A 26,397-nucleotide genomic window follows, 5' to 3' on the forward strand; every position below is an offset into this window, starting at 1 on the left:
AGCCAGTGGAGTTTGCTGTTGTGCTCAGGTCCACTAAGAGACTGTAACCCCAACACAAACTTCTCTTACTGTGTAATCTGACACTTTTACAACCAGTGAACGCCTTCTATATGAGAAGCAGCACTATCTTTTTCAGTGGAGCATTAACTAGGGTTGTAAACCTAACAACAGATCCAATCCTGATCCCATGGAAGTCACTGTTGGTTTGCCATTGATTTCAGTAGCAGCTGGATTGACCCTGAAGTTTTGCGTCAGCAGTCCCTTTCCAGTGAAAATGTTCTTGAAGCTATGTTAAACTGGAGCTGTGATCACAGATTGCTGCTGCTGAGCAATGAAAGTAAAGCAAACATTTAACACTTCCTACTCCAGTGGAATTCAACTGTGCTAACCTTTTGGAAATGTAATAACTTACATGTTAATAACTATACCTGGGATTTTCAGTCATGGCACCTAAAGGAGTTAGAATCTAACTATTAGATGCCCAAATCCCATTGAATTTCAATGAGTGTTAGGGCCCAAATCCTCACATTTAGATGCCTTAACTCCCATTGAAATCAAAGTTGAAATTAATGGGAATTAGGAGCCTAAATACCTCTGAGGATCTCGGCCTTTGTGCCTAATTTCCTTAGGCTCCTTTGAAAACCCTGTGCTAAATATTACGGGGCAGATCCTCAGCAGTTAATTGTCAGGTCCATTGAAGTCAATGGAGCTGTAACAATTGACACCAGCTGAGGGTCCATTTATATACAGATATATCTATACACACGTTTGTATATTCAAAAAACAATTACAGTTGCTGAGTGATGATAATGTCACATCATTCACAAAGTTCAAGCACTTAAAAGTAAGGATATGGATAGTTAAGAATATCAGAGATCTTATATATCCCACTGAAATATTTTTTTCTTTATTACAGAAATGTATCTTCCACCACAACACAAAAATCTGAACTCTGACCCAAAAGAAGTAATACTCTTTCATCAGTAATCTCAAAGCACAAACACAAACACCATGTGTCATTAATGTGAACATAGGTAACTTGGTTTTTTTTTTCAAAAGGGTTGTGTTGTATCAACTATTCCCCACCACCACCACCCCACAGAGTGTGATCCAGGGGATGTGCCCTGGCAACCCATCTAAGATATGCATACCACAAACTGAGAAACACTGACTTTGAAAATAGGTAAACATCACCTTTAAGAAGGAAAATTTGAATATTGTGTCTGTGGGACAGTACTGCTGCTAAACTGAAGTGGAACAGAGCCTGTGACAGACGCTTCCTGCACAGGGCTCACTAAATGCAAATGGTGAAGTTATAGTCAAATTATGTTCTATATTTGCAAGTGTTATTAAGTTTCCTTAACCTTTTAACTTGCTCTATACACATAGGTTCTCTATGCACAATGGTCCGATAATACTGAACTAGTAGCACTATTCATAGGAGGTGTTGTGTACTGTCTGTTAAATTGGAAAAAGCTAGTGTTTACTATAGAGTTACACTAGTTCATTGACATTTTCCTTATGAAATACACTAACAAAGTTCCAGCAAATCTAGAAATCTAATCTAGAAAGAAAGCGGTAAGGTTTGCCTGCATATCATCTGCATGAAGGTCAGTAGAAGAGGTGTGTCAAAGCCAGAACTATTTATACAAACTTCCTCATCTTTAGATCTCAGATCAAACAGTCTCTGGATATGAACTTCTGGTTTTCATTTTGCAGAAACAAATCCATCTCTTAGTTCCGTCCATCTGGAATTATAAAGATCTTGTGACTTTAAGATCAGACTACATAACAAACCTAAGGAAAATTACCCACAGTTTTCAGGAGTCCTGAGCTGGTCAAGATTGTCCTAGGTTTTAAAACTCAATTCCCAGTAATTTCAGTCACAGCTACTGTTCTAGGTCTGTCATGTTGCTATGCTGAATCATTGCCTCTTCTGGCTGTTCAGCAGCACTGCCTATTGACTCCTGCTGGCTGCTTCTCATCTGCAACTCTCAGCCCTGCTACTGGAGGCTGGCACTAACTCATTAATACTTTTAAATACTCTCTTTGTGTCTTATGTTAGTATCAAGTGGTAAATGTAGAAGGATCATGTGGATAACAAAAAAAAATCCTACAAAAATCTGACTGAATCCTAGGGATTCTGGAAAAATTACACACAAAATTCTGTTCTGATTTCACCACCATTCCCCATTGGTTTCCAAGGCCCCAATGACAACCCAGCCTAAGGATTTACTTTGTTAGGAGTTGTGACATCAGTGCACCATGGTGAAATAAATTAGGATATCTGAGTATGAAGAAAAAGAGATGGGTTTCTTTTTAGTCATGATAGTGAGAGAACAGGATTTCCCCTTACTAAACGGGCATGGATGGGAGATGAGAAACCAGACTAGAGATCAATCTTACCAAAGAAAGGACAGCACACAGCATGATGCCACTGTTTAAAAGGTGAATAAGATTTAAATAGAGATAATCTCCAGGAAACTCTCTAGAGTTCAGGTCACCAACTAACTAGCTGGTTAACTCCTGTAGGGATTAAAGTTTGAAATTATTATGTCTGACAGATGTTTGTAGAACAGGAATTACTAAAAACAGTAAGAAGCAAAAGTGCAGCATGGGTACAAATTAGAGCTGAGCCTTCAGAAATCATTGATATAATCTTGGACACAGAAGTAACTTTTGTTTGCCTGTCTTAAGTATTTTTCTGTTTCTTCTGCACTTTCCTGGCAGTAGATTTTTCTTCCCTGTACTGTTGAGAAGAATCTGATTGACATATTAGCCGACTGTGCCTCAGTTACAGCTGTACAATCCCATGAATAGAGGGCAGAATTTAGCCAACTTCTTCAGTCAACACCAGTGCTATTCCTGTTTGGCCAGGGATCTCCCAAATGGAATCTATGTTTCATGCATCACACTTTTCTGATGCTCAAACTCATTAGGTGTTGTCTGTCTCCTGACTTCCTGAACCTTTGGAAAATAAAATGCAGTGTTTTCCCAACTCAGTTCTGGTGTCTTAAGCCACTGTTACTGTTAGGCTTGCTAGCAAGTCAAACCTGCAGGATTGCACAACTGCTACACTGGGTGTAGTTTACACTTCCACCATCAGAGCATGCTGAATCCAGTTTATCTGCTCAAAGGCATAGCCAGATTGCACTCTCACTCACACCAGTGTAAATGCAGAGTAACTCCACAGAAGTCAATGGAATCTTTGTGGATTTGGACTAGTGTAAATGAAAGCAGAACCTGATCCATGTCATCTTAATTTGCACTATACTCGGCCAGATTTCTAGGGTTAAGAATGTAAAGAGGAAATAATGACTGGAAAGGTAGAGCAAACATGGGGATGGAGAAGAGGAGAAAGTCAGGTCTGATCCTCCTCTCACATCAGTTTAACACTCATTTAAGTCAGTGGAGAATAAGGTCCAGGAAATGTAAAAGCAAAGCAGGGAGAAAAGAGGAACACTGTAAAGAGAAATTGTATACTAACTTAGTCCTTAAAAGACCCCCCTGTAACAGAGTACTGGGCAAGAACTGCTGACTCAGCCCTGTGTCACATCAGCTCCCATTAAGGGAAGTAAATTGGAGCTGGCTAGAGAAAACTTGAGCATAATTGGTGAATGGGAGACAGCCGCCAGCTCAATTAGCCTGGGTTATAGAAAAGGCTGGGAGGAAGGAAGCCAAAGGGAGTAGAGTGATAGTTCTTTCTCAGTTCTCCTGGGGACAGATACTAGTACTCAAGCAGTGTATAGTGAAAAGGTGGTGGGAGCACAACCCACAAATAAATGGCACCAGTGGTTACTGAACTCCAGGGTCTCTGAGTGACTTTGTCAGCACGGCAGGAGCAGGAACCAAGAGGGCCCTGCACTGCCCTGCTACACCCCCTCAGAGACTGTTAGCAAAAGAAACAGATAAAGAGCTAAGCTAGAAGCTAACGACCACATTCTCCTTTCAGCTAAAAGCATGCAACCCCAGTGTCAGCAACTGAGAGTATAGCTCAGGGCAGAATTTGGCCACAGCTTGAAAAAGAAACCAGGGACAGAAAGATGTGAACATCAGAGAGAAGCATCAAGATCCCTCTTACTTTCAAGACTATGATTACACAATCCCTACTATAACAGAAGCTCTCTTAGTACAGGGCTCTACGCAGATGGAAATTTAATGAAACTTTCTTGCTGTGCTGAGGAGCAGGCCCATCTATCCAAAAAGAAACCAGCTTCACACCTTGGGACAGCCAAGCTGCCTCAGGGGCAGAGGTTAGAATGTTCACAGGTGAGCCTCCTCACTGTCTTGTCTGCTCTCCCCAGCTAGGAAATTTGCTACAGCCCTATAGCATTTGGGCTAAGAATGTACTCCCTAGGAAGGAAGCAAGCTTGGGCAGCCACATAAGGCTGAAATCCATATTTACTTAGATTGTAAGTGCTTTGGGGCATGGACTATCTTTGTGCTGTTTGCACGGCACCTAGCACACTGTCTATGGCCAGGGCTATGAAGCACTACGGTGATAAAAATAAACAACAGCAGCATTGTGCAGCTTCTTCTACAGGGGAGATACTCTCTCACAATGAGCAGCAGCCTCTGTTGATGACTATCCTAGAAGACTCATGGAGCTCACCAGCCACTAAGGCAATTTAGGATGGACAGAGCCCATTACTGATTACATCAGAATCAAATTAACAGGCAGAAATCTGCCAATTCCCCAGAAAACTTTCAGTGAGTGAGCACGGAAATGTAATACACCTCTACCCCGATATATCGTGACCTGATATAACATGAATTCTAATATAACATGATAAAGCAGTGCTCGGGGGCGGGGCTGCACACTCCAGCAGATCAAAGCAAGTTTGATATAAGGCAATTTCACCTATAACGCGGTAAGATTTTTTGGCTCCCAAGGACAGCATTATATCAGGGTAGAGGTGTTTATATATATTTTAATAAATCCCAAATTACCATTTATGAGCACAATTCCCCTCAGTCCCAAAGCTGATCGTAAACTGATACTGATATTTCATAACAATGCTTCACTTTCTGCATATGCCCCAAAGCCTGACTTCTCCATTAATAAAGTTCCCATCCCTTCGGTTTGAAGGAAGCTGTTTTCAGGCTTAGGTTAAATGAAGGTTTGAGCAGCATTTTTTTTTCTTGCTAGCACTTTCAAACCCATCAATGTTGCAGCTGGGTGAAAGGCAGCAGTATAAATGGTAACTTTTGAATCTACACATTCTGTGTTCAAACACGAATTCAGGTATTCCTATAAATAAAACTGGTTAGATGTTTTCAAATAAGCCCACAGTCCACATGCTGCAAAGGAAACACAGGTCATTAAACACTGAAGCCAATGGAGTTATTCAAAGGATTATTTTGGCTCACTGTTTAATCTACCGTACTTAAATGATATCCTAAGCAGACTGGCTTAGTTACAAGGTAATAACCTGCAACTATGCACTGCTGCATGGATTTGATTCCCAGTCTATGGGCTACCCAGGGGGACAAGAAATCTCATGTTGCTTGACCTCCAGTACTTAGGGGACAAGGTTGATCCGTTCCTATGACAGTTTAGTTCTCCTGGGCCACCAGGTGGCTGAGACACATCAGGGCCACAAGAATTATAGGGTACAAAGTGGGATACAATTTCTTCAGAGCTCTGACAAAGAACCAAAACCACCCGTTGGGGAGGGAATACAGAAGCCTTTTGACTCTGCAGAAACAGTTGTTTCGTGGGGCAAAAATGTGGCTTAAGCGACCATTCCCATTCAGCAATATCTAAGGCGTAGGGCCACTAGACACCACAGTGATGAGTATGGTGTAAACGCCGATCGACTGAAGTCAAAGGATTTTCTTCTAGAGTGCTGAAGGAATCCACTATCAGTATTACTGCATGGGGAAAGGGCGTCACTCAAGCACTGACAAGCAACAAGTCAACTACCCAACAACAGCAGCCAGCTTTAAAGTCAATCCATCCCTGTTTAAAACAGTGGGTCTGCTGATATAGTAATTTACATATTTATATTTAATCATCCAGCTATTAATTATATTACTACTACCGCAGTAAAATTCCCAGTTAGGCATCAGGGTGCCATTATACCAGGCTCTGTACAGACAAAGAACGCACAGACAGTCCCTGGCCCCGAGAACTCACAAAATCTAGGATTCTCACAGCACACAACAGGTGAATAAACAGACAACTGAGGTAGGAAGACCAGGCAACACTAAAGGGAAGGGTGTTTGTGTCTGTGTGACCATGACATCTCATTTGTCCCAGGTGGCCACCAACATAATCAATGCCTGATGGAAAGGATGATTTTAAGGAGGGATTTTAAAGAGAAGATGGTGGCTTTGAAAATTGGGATGAGAATTATCTTCCATAAGCATAAGGAGTGGCATGTGAGGAAGTGCCAAGGTATTTCTAGGAAAAGCAGACAAGGAGGCTGCCAGGCATAAGTAATTTGAGAGCTCTGCATTGAGCACATAATTAACCTCTGTAACAGGCACTCTCATTACCATTACCCTCATTCTCTTTCCCCTCCTGTGCTTCATCTCACTAACCATGAACTTGTTGATTGTAGTCTTAAATTAGATTATATGCTTCCCAAGGCAGGGTCCATATCATTTTATGCTTTGTGCATTGCTTATCATCACAATGGGGCTCCCACCCTGCCTGACTAGAACCTTTTGACGCTAGCGTAACAAATAATAATTTTCAATGAACAAACTGATCTTGGGCACTTTGCCTTCAATCTTCAAGGCTTTTGGAGAAGCAAGTTTCCCGTGTTTTGCTAGCCAGATTCAGAAGCTCGTTTGGCAACCTGGAAAGATTAATTCTGCACTGAAAGTGTTGTTTAAAAAATGTCTCTCTAGCAAACAAAGTGGATGTTCTACAGCACAATGGGATTTAAAGCTTTGATGCTAAATACACATCTATTTCTTTCATTCTGGAGCATGTAAGGCTGAGGATCTTATCTACGCAACCACACCCCCTACATCACCTGTATGTGAAGCACTTTTTATACCCTCAGCACAAAAACTAATAGAGCTCGTTTGACCTTTAATCTGAAAGTACGGGGTGAAATCCTGGCTCCACTGAAATCAACAGGGTTTGGCCACTGACTTCTATAGGGCCAGGATATCACCCATGATTTTTACTGCCTTACAAATCAACAATTATAGGTCCCCTTGGGTTCTTTCCTTCTGAGCAGGAGATTGAAACTAAGAATGAAGCCTCTGATACATTTATTGAGTCAGCCTGATGTGCTACATATTTTACCCACAAACCAAATGCCAAACCCCTTGTGTTTACTACCTGAACTATAGAACATTCTTGCTGACTTGCATAAGAAACATCATCTACATTTGTCAAGCATTGCTGTCTGCCAGAAATATAGCCACCTACCACATTCCCGCAGAGACTTAAGTGCAGCCATGCGATGAGAATGTTTGCATTAAGGAAAGTCAGTCACTACAATTACAGAGAATTTATTGCTTAGGGAAGACACTGAGCTGACAGCTCCAGAGGTTGGTTTCTTCTGTTCATCCACAGAATATGTATGGCATGGGCAAATTTCCTCACGCTGCCCTGCCATTAACGTGTCTTGAAAGGACAATAGGATAAGTCAGTCTCCAAACAGATTCTGCCCTTTGCCTCTCTGCCGAGACTGTCAGTACAATTTTGTAAAAACAATGAGAAGTCTTTGTGGCACCTTAGAGACTAACACATTTATTTGAGCATAAGCTTTTGTGGGCTAAAACCCACTTCAACAGATGTATGGAGTGAAAAATACATATATTACAGCACATGTAAAGATGAGAGTTGCCTTACCAAGTAGGCGAGAAGGGTCAGTGCTAATGAGGCTAATTCAAAACAGCTGAATGTAGCCTATTCCCAACAATTGACAAGAAGAGGTGAATATCAACAGAGGGAAAATTACTTTTTGTAGTGACCCAGCCACTCCCAGTCTTTATTCAGGCCTAATTTGATGGTGTCAAGTTTGCAAATTAATTCCAGTTCTGCAGTTTCTCATTGAAGTCTCTTTTTGAAGGGTTTTTTTGTTGAAGTATGGCCACTTCTAAGTCTGTTATTGAGTGTCCAGGGAGACTGAAGTGCTCTCCTACCGGTTTTTGAATGTTACAATTCCTGATGTCTGATTTGTGTCCATTTATTCTTTTGCATAGCGACTGTGCAGTTTGGCCCATTTACATGGCAGAGGGGCATTGCTGGTACATGACGTATGCAGGTGAACGAGCCCCTGATGGTGTGGCTGATATGGTTAAGTCCTGGTGTTCCTTGAATAGATATGCGGACAGAGTTGGCAGCAGGGTTTGTTGCAGGGATTGGTTCCTGGGTTAGTATTTTTGTTTTGTGGTGTGTAGTTGCTGGTGAATATTTGCTTCAGGTTGGGGGGCTGTCTGTAAGTGAGGACTGGCCTGTATCCCAAGATCTGTGAGAGTGAGGGATCATCCTTCAGGATAGGTTGTAGGTCGTTGATGATGTGCTGGAGAGATTTTAGTTGGGGGTTGTAGATGACGGTTAGTGGTGTTCTGTTACTTTCTTTGCTGGGCCTGTCCTGTAGTAGGTGACTTCTGGGTACCCTTCTGGCTCTGTCAATGTTTCTTCACTTCCCTAGGTGGGTACTGTAGTTTTAAGAGCGCTTGATAGAGATCCTGTAGGTGTTTGTCTCTGTCTGAGGGATTGGAGCAAATGCAGTTGTATCTTAGGGCTTGGCTGTAGACAATGGATCCTGTGATGTGGTCTGGGTGAAAGCTGGAGGCATGTAGGTAAGTATAGCGGTCAGTAGGTTTCTGGTATAGGGTGGTGTTTATGTGACCATTGCTTATTTGCACTGTAGTGTCCGGGAAGTACATCTCTTGTATGGACTGGTCCAGGCTGCGGTTGATGGTGGGGTGGAAATTGTTGAAATCCTGGTGAAATTCCTCAAGGGCCTCCTTCCCATGGATCTAGACGATGAAGAGGTCATCAGTGTAGCGCAAGTAGAGTAGGGACACTAGGAGACGAGAGCTGAGGAAGCGCTGTTCTAAATCAGTTAGGATTTTGGTTTCAGTCTATATAGGAGTCCATTGGGAACTGGACTGAGACCAACTCATTTCACATAAATCACCATACAGTCATCAGATGGTAATGGCTTTCTATCACTGCTGACCCAGTCTGGATTCAAACCAATTACCCAGAGGTAAAAGGTCTATACCCTATTATTACCAATCTGCCAAGTCATCCAGTTCCCAATGGCTGCCTAATACAGATATCTTTGCTGCAGACATCCAAAGATTCGGTGCATGTGTTAGCATTATAAAATGCTGATTAGTTCTGTAAAATAGTTTTTTAGTCTAAAACACATATCCTCTAGTCTCCTACAATTGCTTCATTATTATAACAATAAAAAAACCTGGTGTCTGATTCCTTAAATCAGATACCACTGATCCACATAACAAACAGAGGCTACATTACAATTTAAAAAGTATCTTAGCTCTTGAGTCACAATTTAATTTTCTTCTTGCTGCTGTCATTCCAGCCCATGTCCCAGCTTATTTACAGGCTTCTCTACAGTACTCATCATATTAATTTAGTGCCCCACATTCATGAATGGATCTTGCCTCACAACACCCTTGTCCATTACGAAAGGACGAGCATCCTCATTTTAGAGAGAGGCACAAAGGAAATTAAGGCCGTGGTTTCCAACAGTGACCTGTGATTTAGGGTGCCAAACTCAAAACACATCAGGTATTAGTCTGGGACAGAGCTTGAAATATGGACCCAGCTCTCTTTGATCCCAGCCCAGTGACTTAACCACATAGCCATCCTTCCTCCCTTAACAATGGCCCACCTACAAATTGTTTCAAGGTTGCTTCACTCCACAATAGGAATTGACAATATACTCCTTAGAAACAAGGTGAGCGAGGATATTGGACCAATTAAAGTTATTACATCCCCTACCTTGTCTCTCTCATATCCTTGGACCAACAAAGCTACAACACTGCAAACAATATATTGCCTACTCAGGCAAAACTCCCAAAACTTCAATGGGAATTTTACTTAAATAAACAAAGGGGAGAATCAGGTCAATATTTATTAGATAACTAAAAGGATTTTCGAGAAGGCTCTTGTTCTCTCAGAGTTGGCGTTGTCCTGAGTCTTCTGCCATTTAGAACCATGAAGCATGACATTCACGGAAACCACAAGACACTATTGCACCAAAGTAATAAGTGGGAGGGAATGTGTTCAGTGGAAGCTTGGATTCTGGACCAGCAGTTCTATTCCTGACTGTCATTCAACCACTGTGGCACTTGGGCAAGTCACTTGGTCCCCATATGCCTTTGTTTCCTGAACTGTAATAGAGATATAATTATATTTACCTACCTCCCAAGGATGTTTGAAACATTCATGGATCTGATTCTTCTCCCATTAAAACCAGTGCATTTTTTTACCATTGATTTTCATGGGAGCAGATTATGGCCCAATATCTCAAGTGTTTCTGGGATCCTCAGTTGACAGGCATTATGCACAAAAAAAAAAAAAAAAATAGGGCCCATGTAACCTTAAAAGGTATGAATAAACACTTACAGGTCAGTGACACTAACAGCATGATCACATTTCAGAACATTTTGAGTCGCAAGTGCCTTACTGAATATTGCAGTTATAACTGTTACGTCAACTTGTAATACATACATACATACAAACAAACCAGGAAAAACACAGAACCACCCCCCACTTCTCTGAATTCTGAATGAATGTTGGCCTACCTGGTTTCCTTGTTTCCCATCTCCCTTCCTTTCCACTTTCCCCAGTATGTTATCTGTGCAATTTGGATTTGGCCCGGGCTTAGGGCCTGACACCTGACCCAAACCCCAGTGAAGTCAAAGGAAAGAGTGCTGTGGAGTTCAGTGCATTTTGTATCAAGCCCCTGGTCTCCTATTGGCTGTAAAGTAGGATGGACACCAATGGTGATATATAAATAAAACATCAAAACCACAAGGAATTAAGTAGTCTAATAACAAACAACCTAAAGAGCACCAGATGGGGCTGTGCCTTCTTGAGAAATCACCGTCTTTTTTTCTTGCAGTGCAATTAAGATATATGCCCAAATCTATTTCAACACAGAGAGCACAGGCCATCGCAGATTGTTTATTAACTGAAGGCACGTGCACGCACACACACAAAAATCACAGCATGGCATGACCCTCCCTTACAAACAGTCCCAACTTCTACGTTTGCATTATACAGACTGGACTGGACAAGCGGCTCCTGTCATTAAATGAGGCAGGACTCCTTAATTCATCAGAAGTTGAAAGTTCCGCAGCTGACATCACAATGAATCATTTCATTGTAATAAGGCTAATGGCATCCAGGGAGTAACTCGATTTAATCCGTCATTGTTTCAAGAGTCCTGGTTGTCAGTGAATAGCGCAGGCACAAAACATAAAAAGCACTGGCTCGCCCCACCTTGCTAAATCCATGAGTCAACCACAGCCAAGCACAATAATTAACAAATCTCGTGTATTTACTGTTTGCACTGGCTTTGTATAGCTGAAAGCTAACCTCTTGCAGTGTTCTGAAATCATTTGATGCTCTATTTGGGTCTGGACTGGCAGACTTGGAAAATAGAGTGTTCCAGGTACAGCATGGGCACGACCCAAGCAAGCTACTTCCCAAAGTGTCTCAATGCTGGAGGAACTACCTCTAAACATAAGAAGGTAACTCAATATCTGTAGTCAATTACATTTTTGGTCTCTATGTTTGGGCTGCCAACGCAGATGCCAATAAGGACAGTGGTTTTTGTAATCTCCCTAATGGGAACTGGATGAGACCATGATATTTGTTTCACATAAACCACCAAACAGCCATCAAATGGTAACAGCTTTTGAATACCATTACTATTCCCAACCTGCTGCTGGTTTGCACCACAACAGTAACTGTTCTAAATATTTTTGCAACAAACCGCAGTTTGCTCCGTCTCTCAGTTAAAAGGAGCATTGTCAAAGCTAACAACCCCATATTTTTTTATTACTAATTTTTTGTACTATTTATTTTCTTAAATTTTTTAAACATATTTACGGGCATCTATCCAGGGCTCCCATCCCATAAATTTAAATTTACAACATACACATAAAGAACTGGCCATAAATATATTCAACACAACAGCCTTAACAAAGAGACAAACTGGCTCACTAAAGACTCCAACAGAGCTCAGAGCCCCATTGTGCTGTACAAATCAAGCACTTGAAGGACACAGAAGTCCAGAATCTTGCCTTCAGGAGCTAACACTGTAAAAGACCTATGTGATGCACCAGACAATGGTTTGCACATAAGGGTCAGAGATGTTGTCAGTGAGATCAGGAGATGAAGGTCATGCAAAGGAAGGCTGTTCAAAAGGAGTAGGTAGCCTTTAGGAAGGCTCTAAAGGAGAGGGAGAGAGCTCAGCATGTGGGTTGTGGGAGACTGCTCCAAGAAGAGAGCAGCAGGGGCACAGAGCCTGAAGGAAGAGGTGGAGGAGGAGAAGATGGGAGCAGAGGAACACAGTGCCTGACCCCGCGAGGTGCCAAATGCTAACAGGAGCTGAGAGCACTCAGCACTTCTCAGGATAGGGTCTACGAAGAAAGTGGGAGCAGAGGATTACAGGAGAGCAATGATCTAAAGAGGAGAATATTGATATGTATTTTCATAGAAGGACTATCACCTTTGACAGAGTCTGCTTCATCATAACTTATTTGTAAACAATAATGTTCATGTGACTCACTCAGAGTTTTGCTTTCTGTAGAGATCAAATTGCTAGGGGCCGTAACTGGTTACATTTTCCCTCAAAACCCAGTTGGCTCACAACCTTGGCAACAAGAGATTCTGCATTTGTGCACGTCCACTGCCCACACATTTGAGACCCTTCAAAAAACACTGAAAAACAACTGATGCCTTTTATTATTTCTTTTTTACATTCCTTAACCAGCAAGGAATTACCATGTACAAAGATTTTCGAACAGCTTCCAACAGACAAGGAGCTAGAAGTAATGTCCCAAGCAGTAACAGTAAATGGATCTCAATGGAATGTGGTGCTATTTGTATTATTTTTTTCATTATTTATTTAGAACCATATGGAGGACATGATGATTTAGAGGCAAATGAGAAGACAGCCCCACTTTACAGAAAACTCTGTAACCCTTACTCATTTGGGTAACCCTTACATATGTGAATAATTCCAACAGACTTCAGTGGGACTACTCTTGTGACTAAGGGCTACTTGCATGAGTAAAATTTTGCTGAAACAAGTCCTAATGCAGACAGAAACCATAAACAGAAAACAGGCATTTGGGAACAGGAGAGTCAACAGAAAACAAAGGGCGAGGGGAAACTGATGCAATGCTGCAGCTTTGTGTATTCCCCCTTTACAGCATGGATGTGCAGAGTCTTGGAAGTGAGAGTATGGACTCAACTGAATGTTGGAGAAAACAAGGAGCCAGGGAAGAATTTTAAGGAAGATGTTGGGGGAGATCTGCTCCTGCAGCTGTGAGCATAAGACAGGTTTTTCTGGGGTTCTCTTTTATCATACTTTTATCTGTGCCAAGAAAAGTATTGTGTAAGATCATAGTCCACCGTATATCAGAGGCAGTTGATAGTGTTCTGAGAAAAGAGCAAGCTGGTTTTCGGAAATGGTGTGGATGCACAGACCAGATCTTCACTCAGGGCAAGCACCTGCACCCCCGCCTGCAGAGGGAGGGAGCGGCACTCTGCTGGGGGACTGGCCCCTCCGAGGGGGGCAGAAGGGACTGCACTCAAGGGCTGCAGGGCTGAAGGGCAGGAGCTGTGGGGGGCAGCAGCAGGGCAGGGAGGCCCAGGACAGCACTGAGGATTAGTGGGTGGCCTGGCGCTGGCAGCAGGAGTCTGGCCTGCCCCTTCCTCCCCGCACTGATCGGTGGCAGTGGGAAGCAGAGCAACCCAGCCCTAGACCGTTCCACTCCCCCAGCTCCCAGCCCTGTCGCTTGGGGGAGGCGGCTTGGAGGAAAGAGTCAGGCCCGCCCCCAGTGGTGGTGGTGGGAAGTGGAGCAATGCGGTTTGGAGCTGATAGAGCGGAGTGGGCTGGGGCCAAGTCGCTCTGCTTTCCGCTGCCACTGGAGAGCGGGGGCAGGCCCGACCCCTTCTACTTGCTCCGGTACCCCGCTAATCCTGCGTGCCACATCACTTGGGGGAGAGGGCTTGAAGGAAGGGGTGGAATGGGGGTGGGGTGGGGGCAGAGCAGGTGGGCTGGCTGGGGGATGGGGATGGCTGCTGGAGCCAGCACCACATACACAGCATGCAGCTGCCTTGGGCACCACGAAATTTGCAGCTGCATATTCTGCATATGCCTAATGACAGCCCTGTCTTCACTCTACAAAACATAACAGAACAGTGCTTAGAATGGCAATGGCAACTCTACATAAATTTCATAGACTTTGAGAAAGTGTTGGATAGCATTCACAGGACCAGCCTATGGCACATTCTGCAGACATATGGAATTCCTTTCCGTACAATCACCGTCATCAAAAGCTTCTATTTCAACTTTACATGCAGTGTTGATCACAGTGAGCTCAGTTTTGAAGTCAAAACAGGAGTACATCAGAAGTGTGTCATGTCTGCAATCCCCTTCAACATTGCCATCGACTGTGTAATGGGGCGTACAAACACAAGACATGCCAAGAGGCATTAAATGGACACTCTTCTCATCCCTTGAAGACCTGGACTCTGCAGATGATGTCGCTCTCCTACCACATAGCCAACATCATATACAAGAAAAAACAACTCGACTCAACGCATTCAGACAGCAAACTGGATTGAAAATAAACCACAGTAAGACAGATATCATGACTTTTAATATTGCATCACCAGTACGGATAGAGAATTAAGATCTCACCAATGTAGAAACATTCACATACTTGGACAGCACCATCAGCCAGGATGGTGGAACAAGCCAGGACATCCAGAACAAAATCAATAAAGCCAGGAACACCTTGAGGAGCTTAAATACAGTCTGGAAATAATCAAAATACAACACCAAAACCAAACTCAAGATTTATCAGAGCTGCGTACTTTCAACACTACTTTATAGTGCAGAATGCTGGGGAATGAGAAAGTATGACATGTCCAAACTGTCTTTATTCCATACAACCTGCCTTAGAAAAATCCTCCATATATTTTGGCCCAGAACAATCTCAAACCAAGATCTATTGATACAGTGCAGCCAAGAGGACCTGAGCACCAACATTGCCAGGAGGCGCTAGAGATGGCTCCGTTATGTGCTTTGGATGGAAACTGATTCCATCACCAGAGTAGCAATAAGATGGACACCTGAAGGAAGCAAAAACGAGGCCACCTGAAAACAACATGACGAAGAGCTGTGGAAGCTGAGTTGAAAAACCTGGGGCACAGCTTGGGAACCATTGAAAGACTTGCCAGAAAGAGACAGGTGTGGAGGAGCTTTGTCACTTCCCTAAACAGCAGAGGCATAATAGGAACATGATGATGATGATGATGATCAAACTGTGGGTCAGGAGCCAAAAGTGGGTCATGACCCTGTTTTAATGGGGTCACCAGGGCTGGTGATTGGCTCCTACCCCCAGCAAGTCTATGCCCGAGCCTCACCACCTGTGGCAGAAGCGGAAGCCTGAACCCCACTGCCCAGGGCCAAAGCTCAAGCCCCAAGCTCCACTGCCTGGGACCAAAGCCAAAGCTTCAGCCCTGGGAAGCAGGGCTCAGGTTACAGGTCCCCTGCCTGGGGCTGAAGCCATTGGGTTTCGGCTTTGCCCCCCCACCCAGGGTGGTGGAGCTTAAGTTTTAGCTTCCCCCCACCCCTCCCCCCCCCACGGGGGCGGGGCTCGGATGGGCTCAGGCTTCATGAGCCTGGGGTCATGTAGTAATTTTTTGTTGCCAGAAGGGGTCGCAGTTCCATGAAGCTTGAGAACCTGTTGAATAGACTGAAGGTAGGAAAGGTAAGGAGGGAGAATACAAAGGAGATGCTATAAGGGTGTTGGCAGTGAGGATGGAGGCCAAAGGAAAGTTGACAGCAATGGTAAGCAGCTGGATTTAACAAGAGTTTGGACACCAGGAAAGAAGAGAGGAAGATGGCACACAAGACTGTAAGCCTGTGCCACAAGGTCGATAGTGCAGTTGCCAAATGGGACAGAGATAAGAGGTGAAGGAACAGGAGTGAGCACAGCAGTAAAGATGAGAGGTTCCATTTCTGGCACATTGATATTGTGGACTGTTGTTCCATAGCTTAGTACAACTACAACCCCTGAAAACAACGTTTGTTGTTGGAGTACAATATATAGCAAAGGAGAGCATGGTGATTTAGGGTGGGTCTTATGGAGCTGAGGCCAAACAACAGGAAACACATTTTAATTGTCTCTGTGGTTCCTTTGCCCCAGTCACTCACCCAACTGACAATCTCAAACAAGTTTCCCTTCCCTGCCCCTTTGGTGGAAGCAACTCCCCTTCTGGAACAATGATTGTTTATTCTTCATTCTTACGGGCCCCCGCAACTGCCAGTCAAACAGCGTGGGCAGGTTTCCCTGAACAGAGTATGCCAGCAACACATCTACAACACTGGAGTACGGTGTGCCAAGTTGTAATTACACAGCCTTGCTATGTGGCCTTGGATGAGCTATGATGGCCAAGTAATTACACACAGGGAAATGTGCCTTTTACATTAACCCTTAAGGGCTATGAGTCAAGACTTGTTCACAATGTAATGGGATAATAAAGAGCAAATTACACATTGATGTCAGAGATTTAGGCTCTTGATTTCAAGTTGTAAAGGACCAAACTGCAGATGTCTGCCTCCCGTTTTTCCTCCCGTCCCCAGCCACATCTTTCATTTTAAATGGGATTTAATTCTATCAGACCACAAAATGGGACACTGTCATTAAACTGCACCAGAGTTTCCAGGGCAAACTCCCACTTTCATTCCATTGTTACTTTACGTTTATTTACACAGTGTCTTTAATATAAAAGCAATAGCAAAAGGTGATAGCTGGTTGCCAGATCTTTCTCCTGTGAATCGGGTTTTAAGGGAAGACTGGGGGTCAGATCTCCTGGAGGGGGAAGTCCACCCAGCTAACCTTTTTGGAATAGAAAGTGGGGTGTCTAAAGGGGTCTTACCAATCCAAAACACTCCATTGAAAGATGTTCCTGCGACGCTTGTAAGGGATAAGTTGAAGACTTCAATAGCTCAGACATAGGTCAGGGATTTGTTACAGGAGTGGGTGGGTGAGATTCTGTGGCCTGCATTGTACAGGAGGTCAGACTAGAAGATCATAATGGTCCCTTCTGACCTTAAAGTCTATGAGTCTAAGCGTGTAAAGAGCTCTCCCAGGATTATAACTTTATACAACATGGAAGCAGGGGACAGTTTACCCAAGCACCTACAAAAGTGCCACGGGGTCGTTGATGTCTATGTAGTTATTTATATTGTCACTCACCATCGTGACTGTATGAACACTGAGTAATAATACCTCTCTCTTACATAGCACTCTTCATTGGTAGGTCTTACAGTGCTTTACAAAGGTCACAATCGTTATCCTCATTTTACAGATGAGGCACAGAGAGGTGAGGTGATTTGCCCAAGGTTTCCCAGTAAACCAGTGGCAGAGCTGAGACTAGAACCTAGATCTCCCAGCGCTATCCACTAGGCAACACTGCCTCCCATACTGTTAACATCCACAATAGCTACCAGACAGGACTTTGTTTTTATATTTTCATCCAACAGAGCCAGACATGGAAAACTGCCTGGTGCTCAATTTATCTAGGGAAGAAGAATTAAGGGTGATGGAATCTGGACTCGTGGTTCTAGGTATCACAAACACAGAGCCTGAGCCTGCAAAGAGAACCACACAAACCCTTTCCCTGGTACAGAATACTTAGTTCTCCACTTCAAAGGCACCATTTGCTATGGGGAAAGAAGACACTTCCCCCTCTCCCCTGCACTTTGTTTGCCACTCCCCCCACACTTTTCATAGGTCTTTATCAGTGGTAGGCAACCTGCAGCCCGCCCGCAGCCCGTCAGGATAATCGGCTGGCGGGCCGCAAGACAGTGTTTACATGCCCATTGTCAGGCATGACTGCCTGCAGCTCCCAGTGGCTGCGGTTTGCTGTTCCCAGCCAACGGGAGCTGCAGGAAGCATCGGCCAGCACGTCCCTGCGGCCTGTGCCGTTTCCCGCAGCTCTCATTGGCTGGAAACGGCAAACCGCAGCCACTGGGAGCTGCAGGCGGCCATGCCTGCAGACGATCAATGTAAACACGGTCTCACGGCCTGCGAATGGATTACTGCGTGCAGCCCATGGGCCACAGTTTGCCCACCACTGGTCTACATGCACCACCACTTCTCCCCCGACCCTGAACTTTGCAGGCTATATAATCAGATAGAATGTTCTATATGCTGATACAACTTGGAGCCCCACAGAATTTTTCTGAAATGACATTGCTGCCCTACTTGGCCACAAGGGGCCTGTACACATGGAACTGTTTGCAGGATCGGACCCCTGAGCAGCCTCAGCTCTTTGTAGTTTATGCAATACCAATTAAAGATGTTTTCATTTTGTGCTCATGTTGCAACTCCAAACAGATTGGAATTTTTAAAGGGAACTCCCTGCTAGCCTAGTATAGTTCTCAGTTTCACTATACACTGACCCTACTGCGTGTTTGGGAAGGAGGGAGGAGCGGATGTTAAAATGAATACTACTATTAAGGGCTGTACCACAGTAGCTCTCACACACCCGCAGGGCTGCTTGGGTTAACTATAAATACATTATACTACATGTCCGTGTCGAATACCAGAATGCCATTGCACTACTCTTCTCCCTCCCCCCTTCCTGCTCACTGACAGAGACTTGCTGATCGCAACAGAGTGCAGGTGCGGGATAAAACACTGAATGGAGCCTCAAGAATAATATTTGCACCCACAGGATTCAAGCGCAGGGCAAACCCACCAGTTAAGTGGTTCTCAACCTTTCCAGACTACTGTACCCCTGTCAGAGTCTGATTTGTGTTGTGTACCCCCCAAGTTTCAACTCACTTAAAAACTACTTGCTTACCAAATCAGACACAACATTACAAAAGCGTTACAGTGCACTGAAAAACTGTTTACTGTCTTATTTTTACCATATAATTAAAAAATAATTCAATTGGAATATAAATATTGAACTTACACTGCAGTGTAAAGTGTACAGAGCAGTAAAAGCAAGTCATTGTCCCTATGAAATGGTAGTTTTTGTACTGACTTTGCTAGTGCTTTTTAAATAGCCTGTTGTAAAGCAAGGCAACTCTCTAGCTGAGTTGATGTATCCTCTGGAAGACGTCTCAGTACTCCCAGACGTACTGGTACCCCTGGTTGAGAACCACTGCACCAGCAGGTTCCAGGGACACGCAGAGGCAGGAAAGAGTTAAGCTCTGGTGCCACCCAATTTGGTGGCTTCCCCTCTCAGGCTGAGCTCCACTCACACATTTCCCCAAGCCCTGCAGTGGTGCTGGAACAATTTTTATAGAGGGGGCGCTGAAGGCAGAAACCATGTATTTGGGTTGTTATTACTACTTCAAGCCTGGGGGTGCATCATTCTTCCCCCCCTCCCCGCACGCCGCCTAGAAAAAGTTTGTTTCCAGCAGAAGGGGGGACACAACGTGCCAATTCTCTTCTTCGCTTGTCAGCCCGCTGATCCCGCCTGCCATGGCCTTGCGGAGGCTGGGACCTGGAGGGCTCGGCGGCCCCTTCTAGGCGTTCCGCAGCGAATGTGAAAGTGAGATGCAGAAGAGCAGAGCTCTGCCCTCCCCCAGGGCACCCCGCAGTGCTTGCGCCTCCCTTCCCAGCACTGACACGGAGCGCCCGAAAGGGGTCACTTACCCAGCAGGGGCATGGGTGGCGGGGGGCTGCTTGGGACGAGCCTCAGCAGGAGGAATCCGGGAGCAGGCAGCTGCGGCAGTGGCGCCTGCGGGGTTTGAATGGCGTTTGCTGAGGCCCCTCCTTCACGGGCTCCCTCCCCTCCTCTGTCCCGTCCCCGATCGGCCTGACACAGCCCGTCCCCGCCACATGCAGAGCAATGGCGAGCCGTGCCCTGCCCGCTGATGCCCGGCTGGGTGGCTGCACTCCGCAGGCTGCTGCTCTGGATCGTCTCCAGTTGGGTTGCAAACAGTCCTTCCGGCCCGCCTGTCCCGACCTCCCCGCCCACTCCAGGGGAGGCTGCAGCTCAGCCCATCAAGTACCCGCCGCCCCTTGCCAGACTTGTAACCGGGGGGCACGGAGCCGCGCAGACAGCGGCAGCCCGTTATGTAACCTCGTCAGGGGGCTTATGCAACGGAGAAGCTCTGTGCGGTGCACCGGCGTTCAGCGCTAGCCTCCAGAGCCAGGGAGCAGCTTTCAGCTGTGTCCCACTCACATCAGAAAGCCAGCTCCCGCTTTCAGAACTGCCTTGGCACTTTTGGGTGACGAGTCGCAAAATCCGTTTGCTAGTAAGCATAGCTTCTCTGCCTCGTCCCTGCCCATCTCCTCTTTCTCAGTCCCGCAGCGTGTGTGTGATGATCCCCCAGCTCCTTTCCAACGCAACAGCTTGCTCTGTCATACACACGCAGGATTATGACTTCATCCTGGGATCAAGCAGAAGGAGAAGCTGAGTTAAGAGGGAGAAAGATTTTTATTAAAGCTAGAGTCGTCTCTGCAACGGGCAGGGCATTACAGGGAGAGGTGAATGAGGTTTGTGGTAATCTAGTTCCAACCATCATAAGGCCCTAGGCACAGCAGGTAGGTTGTTTGATTCTGAAGGGTCTTGCCTTTTAAACTTGGTTATTTTAATCCTGCACTATGCACATCCAAGAGCTGTGTAATACTTTAAAAGCAACATAAGCGTTGGAAGGATACTCTTAACAGAGCAGACTGTTTACTCTTAATACCTTTTTCATACACCACTTTTGAGAAGTAAATGGTGACCTTACAAAACAATTACAGATTCATCTAGGACTACACACACTGCTGTCACAAGGGTAATCAATTCCATCTCAGAAATAAGAACAGCAGCTTCTATTTTAATATCCATGAGTATTGTTTATATTATAGTAGCACCTCCTGGCTCAAACAGAGAATTGGACATGATTGTGCTAGGTGCTGTATAAACACAGTAGCAGATGGCCCTTGCCCCACAGAGTTTATAATCTAAACAGACAAGACAGCCAAACGAAGATAGAATCCTCATTATGCAAATGGAAAATTGAGGCAGAACTAAATCTCCAGTCTTATAAAGAGTTATATGCTAAACCAGTATGGATAACCTCAAAAATTCAAAAAGCCTTACTCTGGTCTCCATAAAGTCAAAAGACTGGCTTAATAAATGTTCTAATTCCCTTCTGTTTTTTTAACCTTGAGGCTCCCCATTTTCATGTTTTTCTCTGCAATCATGAGGACTAGAAACTTACTTTATAAAAAGGCAGGAGTCTGATGTAATCACATGACTTCAGGAACATGGGCTTTATGAAAGTCACCAAATATGAGACTCGTGATAAAAATCATGAAAGTTGGCAATGTTGCTTTATACTTGGGAGTAGCCTCATTGCAACTACACAAGCAATCTGCAGCAGACCTGGAAATTGGACTCAGGCTTTCAGTCCCAGACTAGTTTCTTAACCGCAAGGCTATCTTTCCTTTTGAATTACTGCCCATAAGATAGGCCAATAGTTTCACACTTCATCATATAAACCAACAGGAAAAACAATTCCAGTTTGTCACAAAAACAATATCAAAACAACCAAAGTTCATTCAAAGTAAGAACTAAGAAACTGAAAAAAACAAACTGTTGTGATGTTCACTTCCATTCTCAATCAAGTTACCATATGCATTTGGTCAAGATAAATTATTTACCCTGCAAACAAATCTATTATGCTTCTGCCCCTACTATATATATGTATTTATATAAAAACAGAAAAACCAAGGTGTTTTGATTTTCCAGCACTAAGGTAGTCTTTGTTTACATAACCAAATAAAGGAGCACAGGCAACAAGAAACATCCTACAGTTTGACCTGTAGCATCGGAGTATTTAGCTAGAATCATTAAAAACCGCATTGTATCAAGCAATTCCCATTCTGTCTCAGGTTAAAGCTTTTCTGTATCCTCATAACATAATTGAACAAAAATCAAATGAATACATAGAACTCTGCATTACAATCATTAGTAAGGTTTATGTGAGGATGCATTTCCTAAAAGAAACATTGGGGCAAATCTAAACAGATGAGGGGTTTTTTGGTTCTTTGTTTGTTTTGTTTTAATGTTAGGTCTAAACTTTCCATTACTGGGACACATCCACTACAACGTTTCTGCAATCCATTAAAAAGGTATAGCCAAAGTGACTGCATTGAGCCCTGAACTTGCTTTTAGGTGTGCTGGATTTAATAAAAAAGTATATATTGCATGTAGCTTATACACTATTAACTACATCTATAACTAAATAAAACATATTGACTAGCAGGGATGTGTATCACTGGTTGCTGCTACACAGAATCAGAATTACTCAACTTCACATCACAGTCCCTGGAAGGTATTTAGACAACTAATCCTCATGGATTTCAATGGGAAATAGGCACCTAAATACCTTTGAGATTCTGGGCCCACAAATCTCTGGACTGGTTCGCTGGCCCTTGGCAGTAAAGTTCCAGCAGACTGCTAAAGGCTCCCCCCGTCCCCTGCACTTCTGCCATTGTTTTGGAAACCTCCCTCCCCACCTAGGAGTGACAGGGTTAACTTACTAGCTAGTGTGTCAAGAAACTGAAAGGAATATGGCAGCATAGAGAGTGGCCAGGCTTTCCAGGCCATCCTCAACAAAACAGTGGAGGCCAAAGTCCACATAGCACTTACAGAGGAGCTTCCACAGGGCTGGGTGACAGGGGCACAATGGTGCAGACGTGACAGTGCCTGTTCCATATCCATGGATCCATCTGATTTTCTTCCCCTTAGCCTGTGGAAATGGATATAACCCTAAAGCATTATACACCCCCATATGTGTGTCAAGATTGAGTAACCATATTTTATTCTGTATCTACACTAGAAACAATGATTCAGTCACCATTACGAGCAAGGGGCCACCCTAATGGAGGCACTGACTCAGTTGCTAAAGGTCCTGCAGATAAGAAATGAGGTTACACTCTTTGATCTGTTATGGCAGAAAAAAAAATGGTCTAATGCATTCAGAAAGATTTCCTTTGCCATTTGAACCGCCCCAAATGGTCAGTGTTCAGAGACACACTTTGAAGGTTGCGTTGTTTTTACCATGAAATCAAAATGTTGATTGCATTGAACTTCTCTTCTAACATTTCTCAGTGTTGATACCAGATTTTATATTATTTACCAAGTTACACATCTGATTGGCTCTTGCCATTGATGACAGTTTGTGATATGCTTAGGTATAAAAGTCATTATCATTGTACAGACAACCAACATGATTAAATAAATGAGTACTCACGCTTAGAAAACCAGTCTGCTGTGCAAACAATGGAAGGCTGACCTCAGAAGGCTATCACTTCACACCTAAAAAAGTAGGGTGGGATTAAATGATTAAGGATGAAGTACAGGGGTGCAGAGCATGTCAAAAGAACTGAACAGCAGCTCTCTCTTTCTAAATATATGTTTTTTTTTTCCTCTCCAAGATAAAAGTCTTCTCTCACTGACAGACCTTTGTGGTTTGATTTAGTGTGCAGCAGTTCCTGTGACAGGCAGAATGCCTAAGAGACTGGGTGGAAAGCACCAAACAGTTGCTGGCAAACAATAGTAACATTTATATTGGCACGGTTTGATCTTTAGGCGGAACCTGTGCAGCATCTTTACAACAATGCGGAAGCATTTATAGCACCATAAGGTAACTGGGCTCTTCTATTTTTAGTGCAGTACACCCATTTGCACATTCTTGTGTTGATGACAAGCAGACATTATAGAAGCAGCAAAGAATCCTGTGGCACCTTATAGATTAACAGATGTTTTGGAGCATGAGCTTTCATGGGTGAATACCCACTTCGTCAGATGCATGTGGCACTACCAAGATTGCTCAGACAAAAGGTCCAAACTTACTTATATTCCTTGCAGCAACAAAACTCCTGTTCTAGTGATTTTAGAACTCCTTGTTCCCCTCCCACTATGGAAAGAAGTTTTCTGTAACCTTCTCTAGTGACATCCTCTGATGTCCACTGTACAGCCATGTGCGGCATCAAAGAACAGACTGATTTAGTATTAAAATTATTTAAAATCTACACTATGCCAGGAAAAGCCCTGACGTTACAGTTTTTATCATTCCAAAGACGACATTGGTACACCACACAAATGCCCTGATTCTCACATCTTACACCACTTTTTAAGATCTGCCAACTGACTCATTAACATTTGAATAATAGTTTTCAGGAATGTAAGGATTGCAGTTCTTTCTGGTTTGGGTACATCCCTGTCCACAAAGAACATAAAAGGGAAACATCAGAATATCATAGATTCTCTGTAATGTGTGTGTGGAGGGTTAGGGGAGAGGAAAGAAAAACTCCCTGCCTCCAGGGATATATTAGGGTTGTTGGAAGCAAGGAAAGGAAAAGAAACAGGATCAGGAACTTTGGAGACAGAGATTATGTCTACATTATGGGTGCTATAGGAGCATAACTATGGCATCAATAGCTATACCCCTGTAAACCCACAGAATATATGCAGGCTTGTCAAAGGTTTTTCTCCACTTTGAACTTTAGCGTCCAAAAAGTGGGGACCTGATTGATCACTTTTAAGTTTAATGACTATCTTAAATTTGGTATGCTGCCACCAGCCAAAATATAGTGTTTGGCACACTTCCTGTTCCCCCAAAACCTTCCCTGAGGAACCCAAGACCCAACCCCCTTGGATTTGAACACAAGGAGAAATTAGTTTTCCCCCTCTTTTTCCCCCCAGACTTTCCCCTCCCTGAGTTACCCTGAGAGGCTACCCTGATCCAAACTCCTTGGATCTTAAAACAAAGAGGAATTAACCTTCCCCCGCTCCTTTCCCCCCCACCAATCCCTGGTGAGTTCAGACCCAATCCCCTTGAGTCGGAAAAAAATCAATCAGGTTCTTAAAAAAGGAAAGCTTTTAATTAAAGAAAGAAAAAGTAAAAATTATCTCTGCAAAATCAGGATGGAAAATGTTTTACAGGGTATTCAGATTCATATAGCCTAGAGGGACTGCCCCCCACCCCCAGCCTGAGATTCAAGGTTACAGCAAACAGAGTAAAAATCTTTCCAGCAAAAGGAAAAACATTCACAAGTTGAAAGAAAACAACCATAAGACTACTCTGCCTTTCCTGGCTATACTTACAATTTTGAAAGATGAAAGACTGATTCAGAAAGATTGGGAACACCTGGGTGTACATCTGGTCCCTCTGAGCCCCAAAAGCAAACAAGGAACAAAACAAACAGCACAAACAAAGACTTCCCTCCACCAAGATTTGAAAGTATCTTGTCCCCCCATTGGTCCTCTGGTCAGGTGTCAGCCAGGTTCACTGAGCTTCTTAACCCTTTATAGGTAAAAGAAACATTAACCCTTAACCATCTGTTTATGACAAGGCTACAGTGACAAAAGGGGTTTTTCCATCGCTGCAGAAACTCCCCCACCCGAGTGACTGTAGCTTGGTCAATGCAAACATTCTTCCATTAACCTAGCTATGACTAATCTGGGGGTTAGGTCAGCGCAGCTCACACCCCTGAGCTCTGTAGCTATGCCAACCTAAGATCAGGTCATGTAGATCACAGCAGCAATTCCGGGCTTGTTTGCATATCTATCCTTGAGCAGCCACACAGTTATACTAGTATAAAGGTTATTCTGGGGGCTTGTCTACACTTACATTTTATAGGGCTTGGCTACACTGGAGAGTTGCAGCGCTGGTGCTGGCTTTACAGCGCTGCAACTCACTCACTGTCCACACTTGCAAGGCACATACAGTGCTGTATCTCCCTGGCTACAGCGCTGGCTGTACTCCATCTCGGCCTGGGGAATAACAACTGCAACGCTGGTCATGCAGCGCTGCTCCGCCAGTGTGGCCACCAAAAGCACTGTTATTGGCCTCCAGAGGTATTCGGAGGTATCCCAGAATGCCTGCTCAGCCACTCTGCTCATCAGTTCAAACTCTACTGCCCTGGCTTCAGGTGACCCGCCCATTAAATGCCCTGGGGAATTTTAAAAATCCGCTTCCTGTTTGCTCAGCCAGGTGTAGAGTGCAATCAGTGAATCTTTCCAGGTAACCAAGCCTCCATGTGCCAAATGAGCCCCACCCCAGCATGGAGCAATGGGGAGTTGCTGGACCTCATCAGTGTTTGTGGGGAGGAAGCTATGCAGTCCCAGCTGCGCTCCAGCCATAGGAATTATGATACCTTTGGGCAGGTATCAAGGGC

General features: G+C 44.1%; 1 protein-coding gene across 6 annotated transcripts in view; it reads right to left on the reverse strand.

The window, feature by feature from the left end:
- The window catches only part of SYNE3 (spectrin repeat containing nuclear envelope family member 3), a 94,044-nt gene extending 73,443 nt beyond the window's left edge, over window positions 1-20,601 (reverse strand). For 3 of the 6 annotated variants that reach the window (XM_032772064.2, XM_075065666.1, XM_032772068.2), the window contains exon 1: window positions 19,870-19,953. Coding sequence is in view for 1 of the 6 variants with exons in the window: in XM_075065665.1 (XP_074921766.1) it covers window positions 19,870-19,882 (13 nt within the window). In the remaining 5 variants the exon portion in view is untranslated. Of the gene's footprint in view, window positions 1-14,910; window positions 15,006-19,869 lie in introns of all 6 variants that reach the window. The other 3 variants (XM_075065664.1, XM_032772066.2, XM_075065665.1) reach the window with 3 other exon arrangements.
- Between the last annotated feature and the right edge of the window lie 5,796 nt (window positions 20,602-26,397).

The sequence above is a fragment of the Chelonoidis abingdonii genome, chromosome 4, assembly GCF_003597395.2.
Source record: "Chelonoidis abingdonii isolate Lonesome George chromosome 4, CheloAbing_2.0, whole genome shotgun sequence".
Lineage (NCBI taxonomy): Eukaryota > Metazoa > Chordata > Testudines > Testudinidae > Chelonoidis > Chelonoidis abingdonii.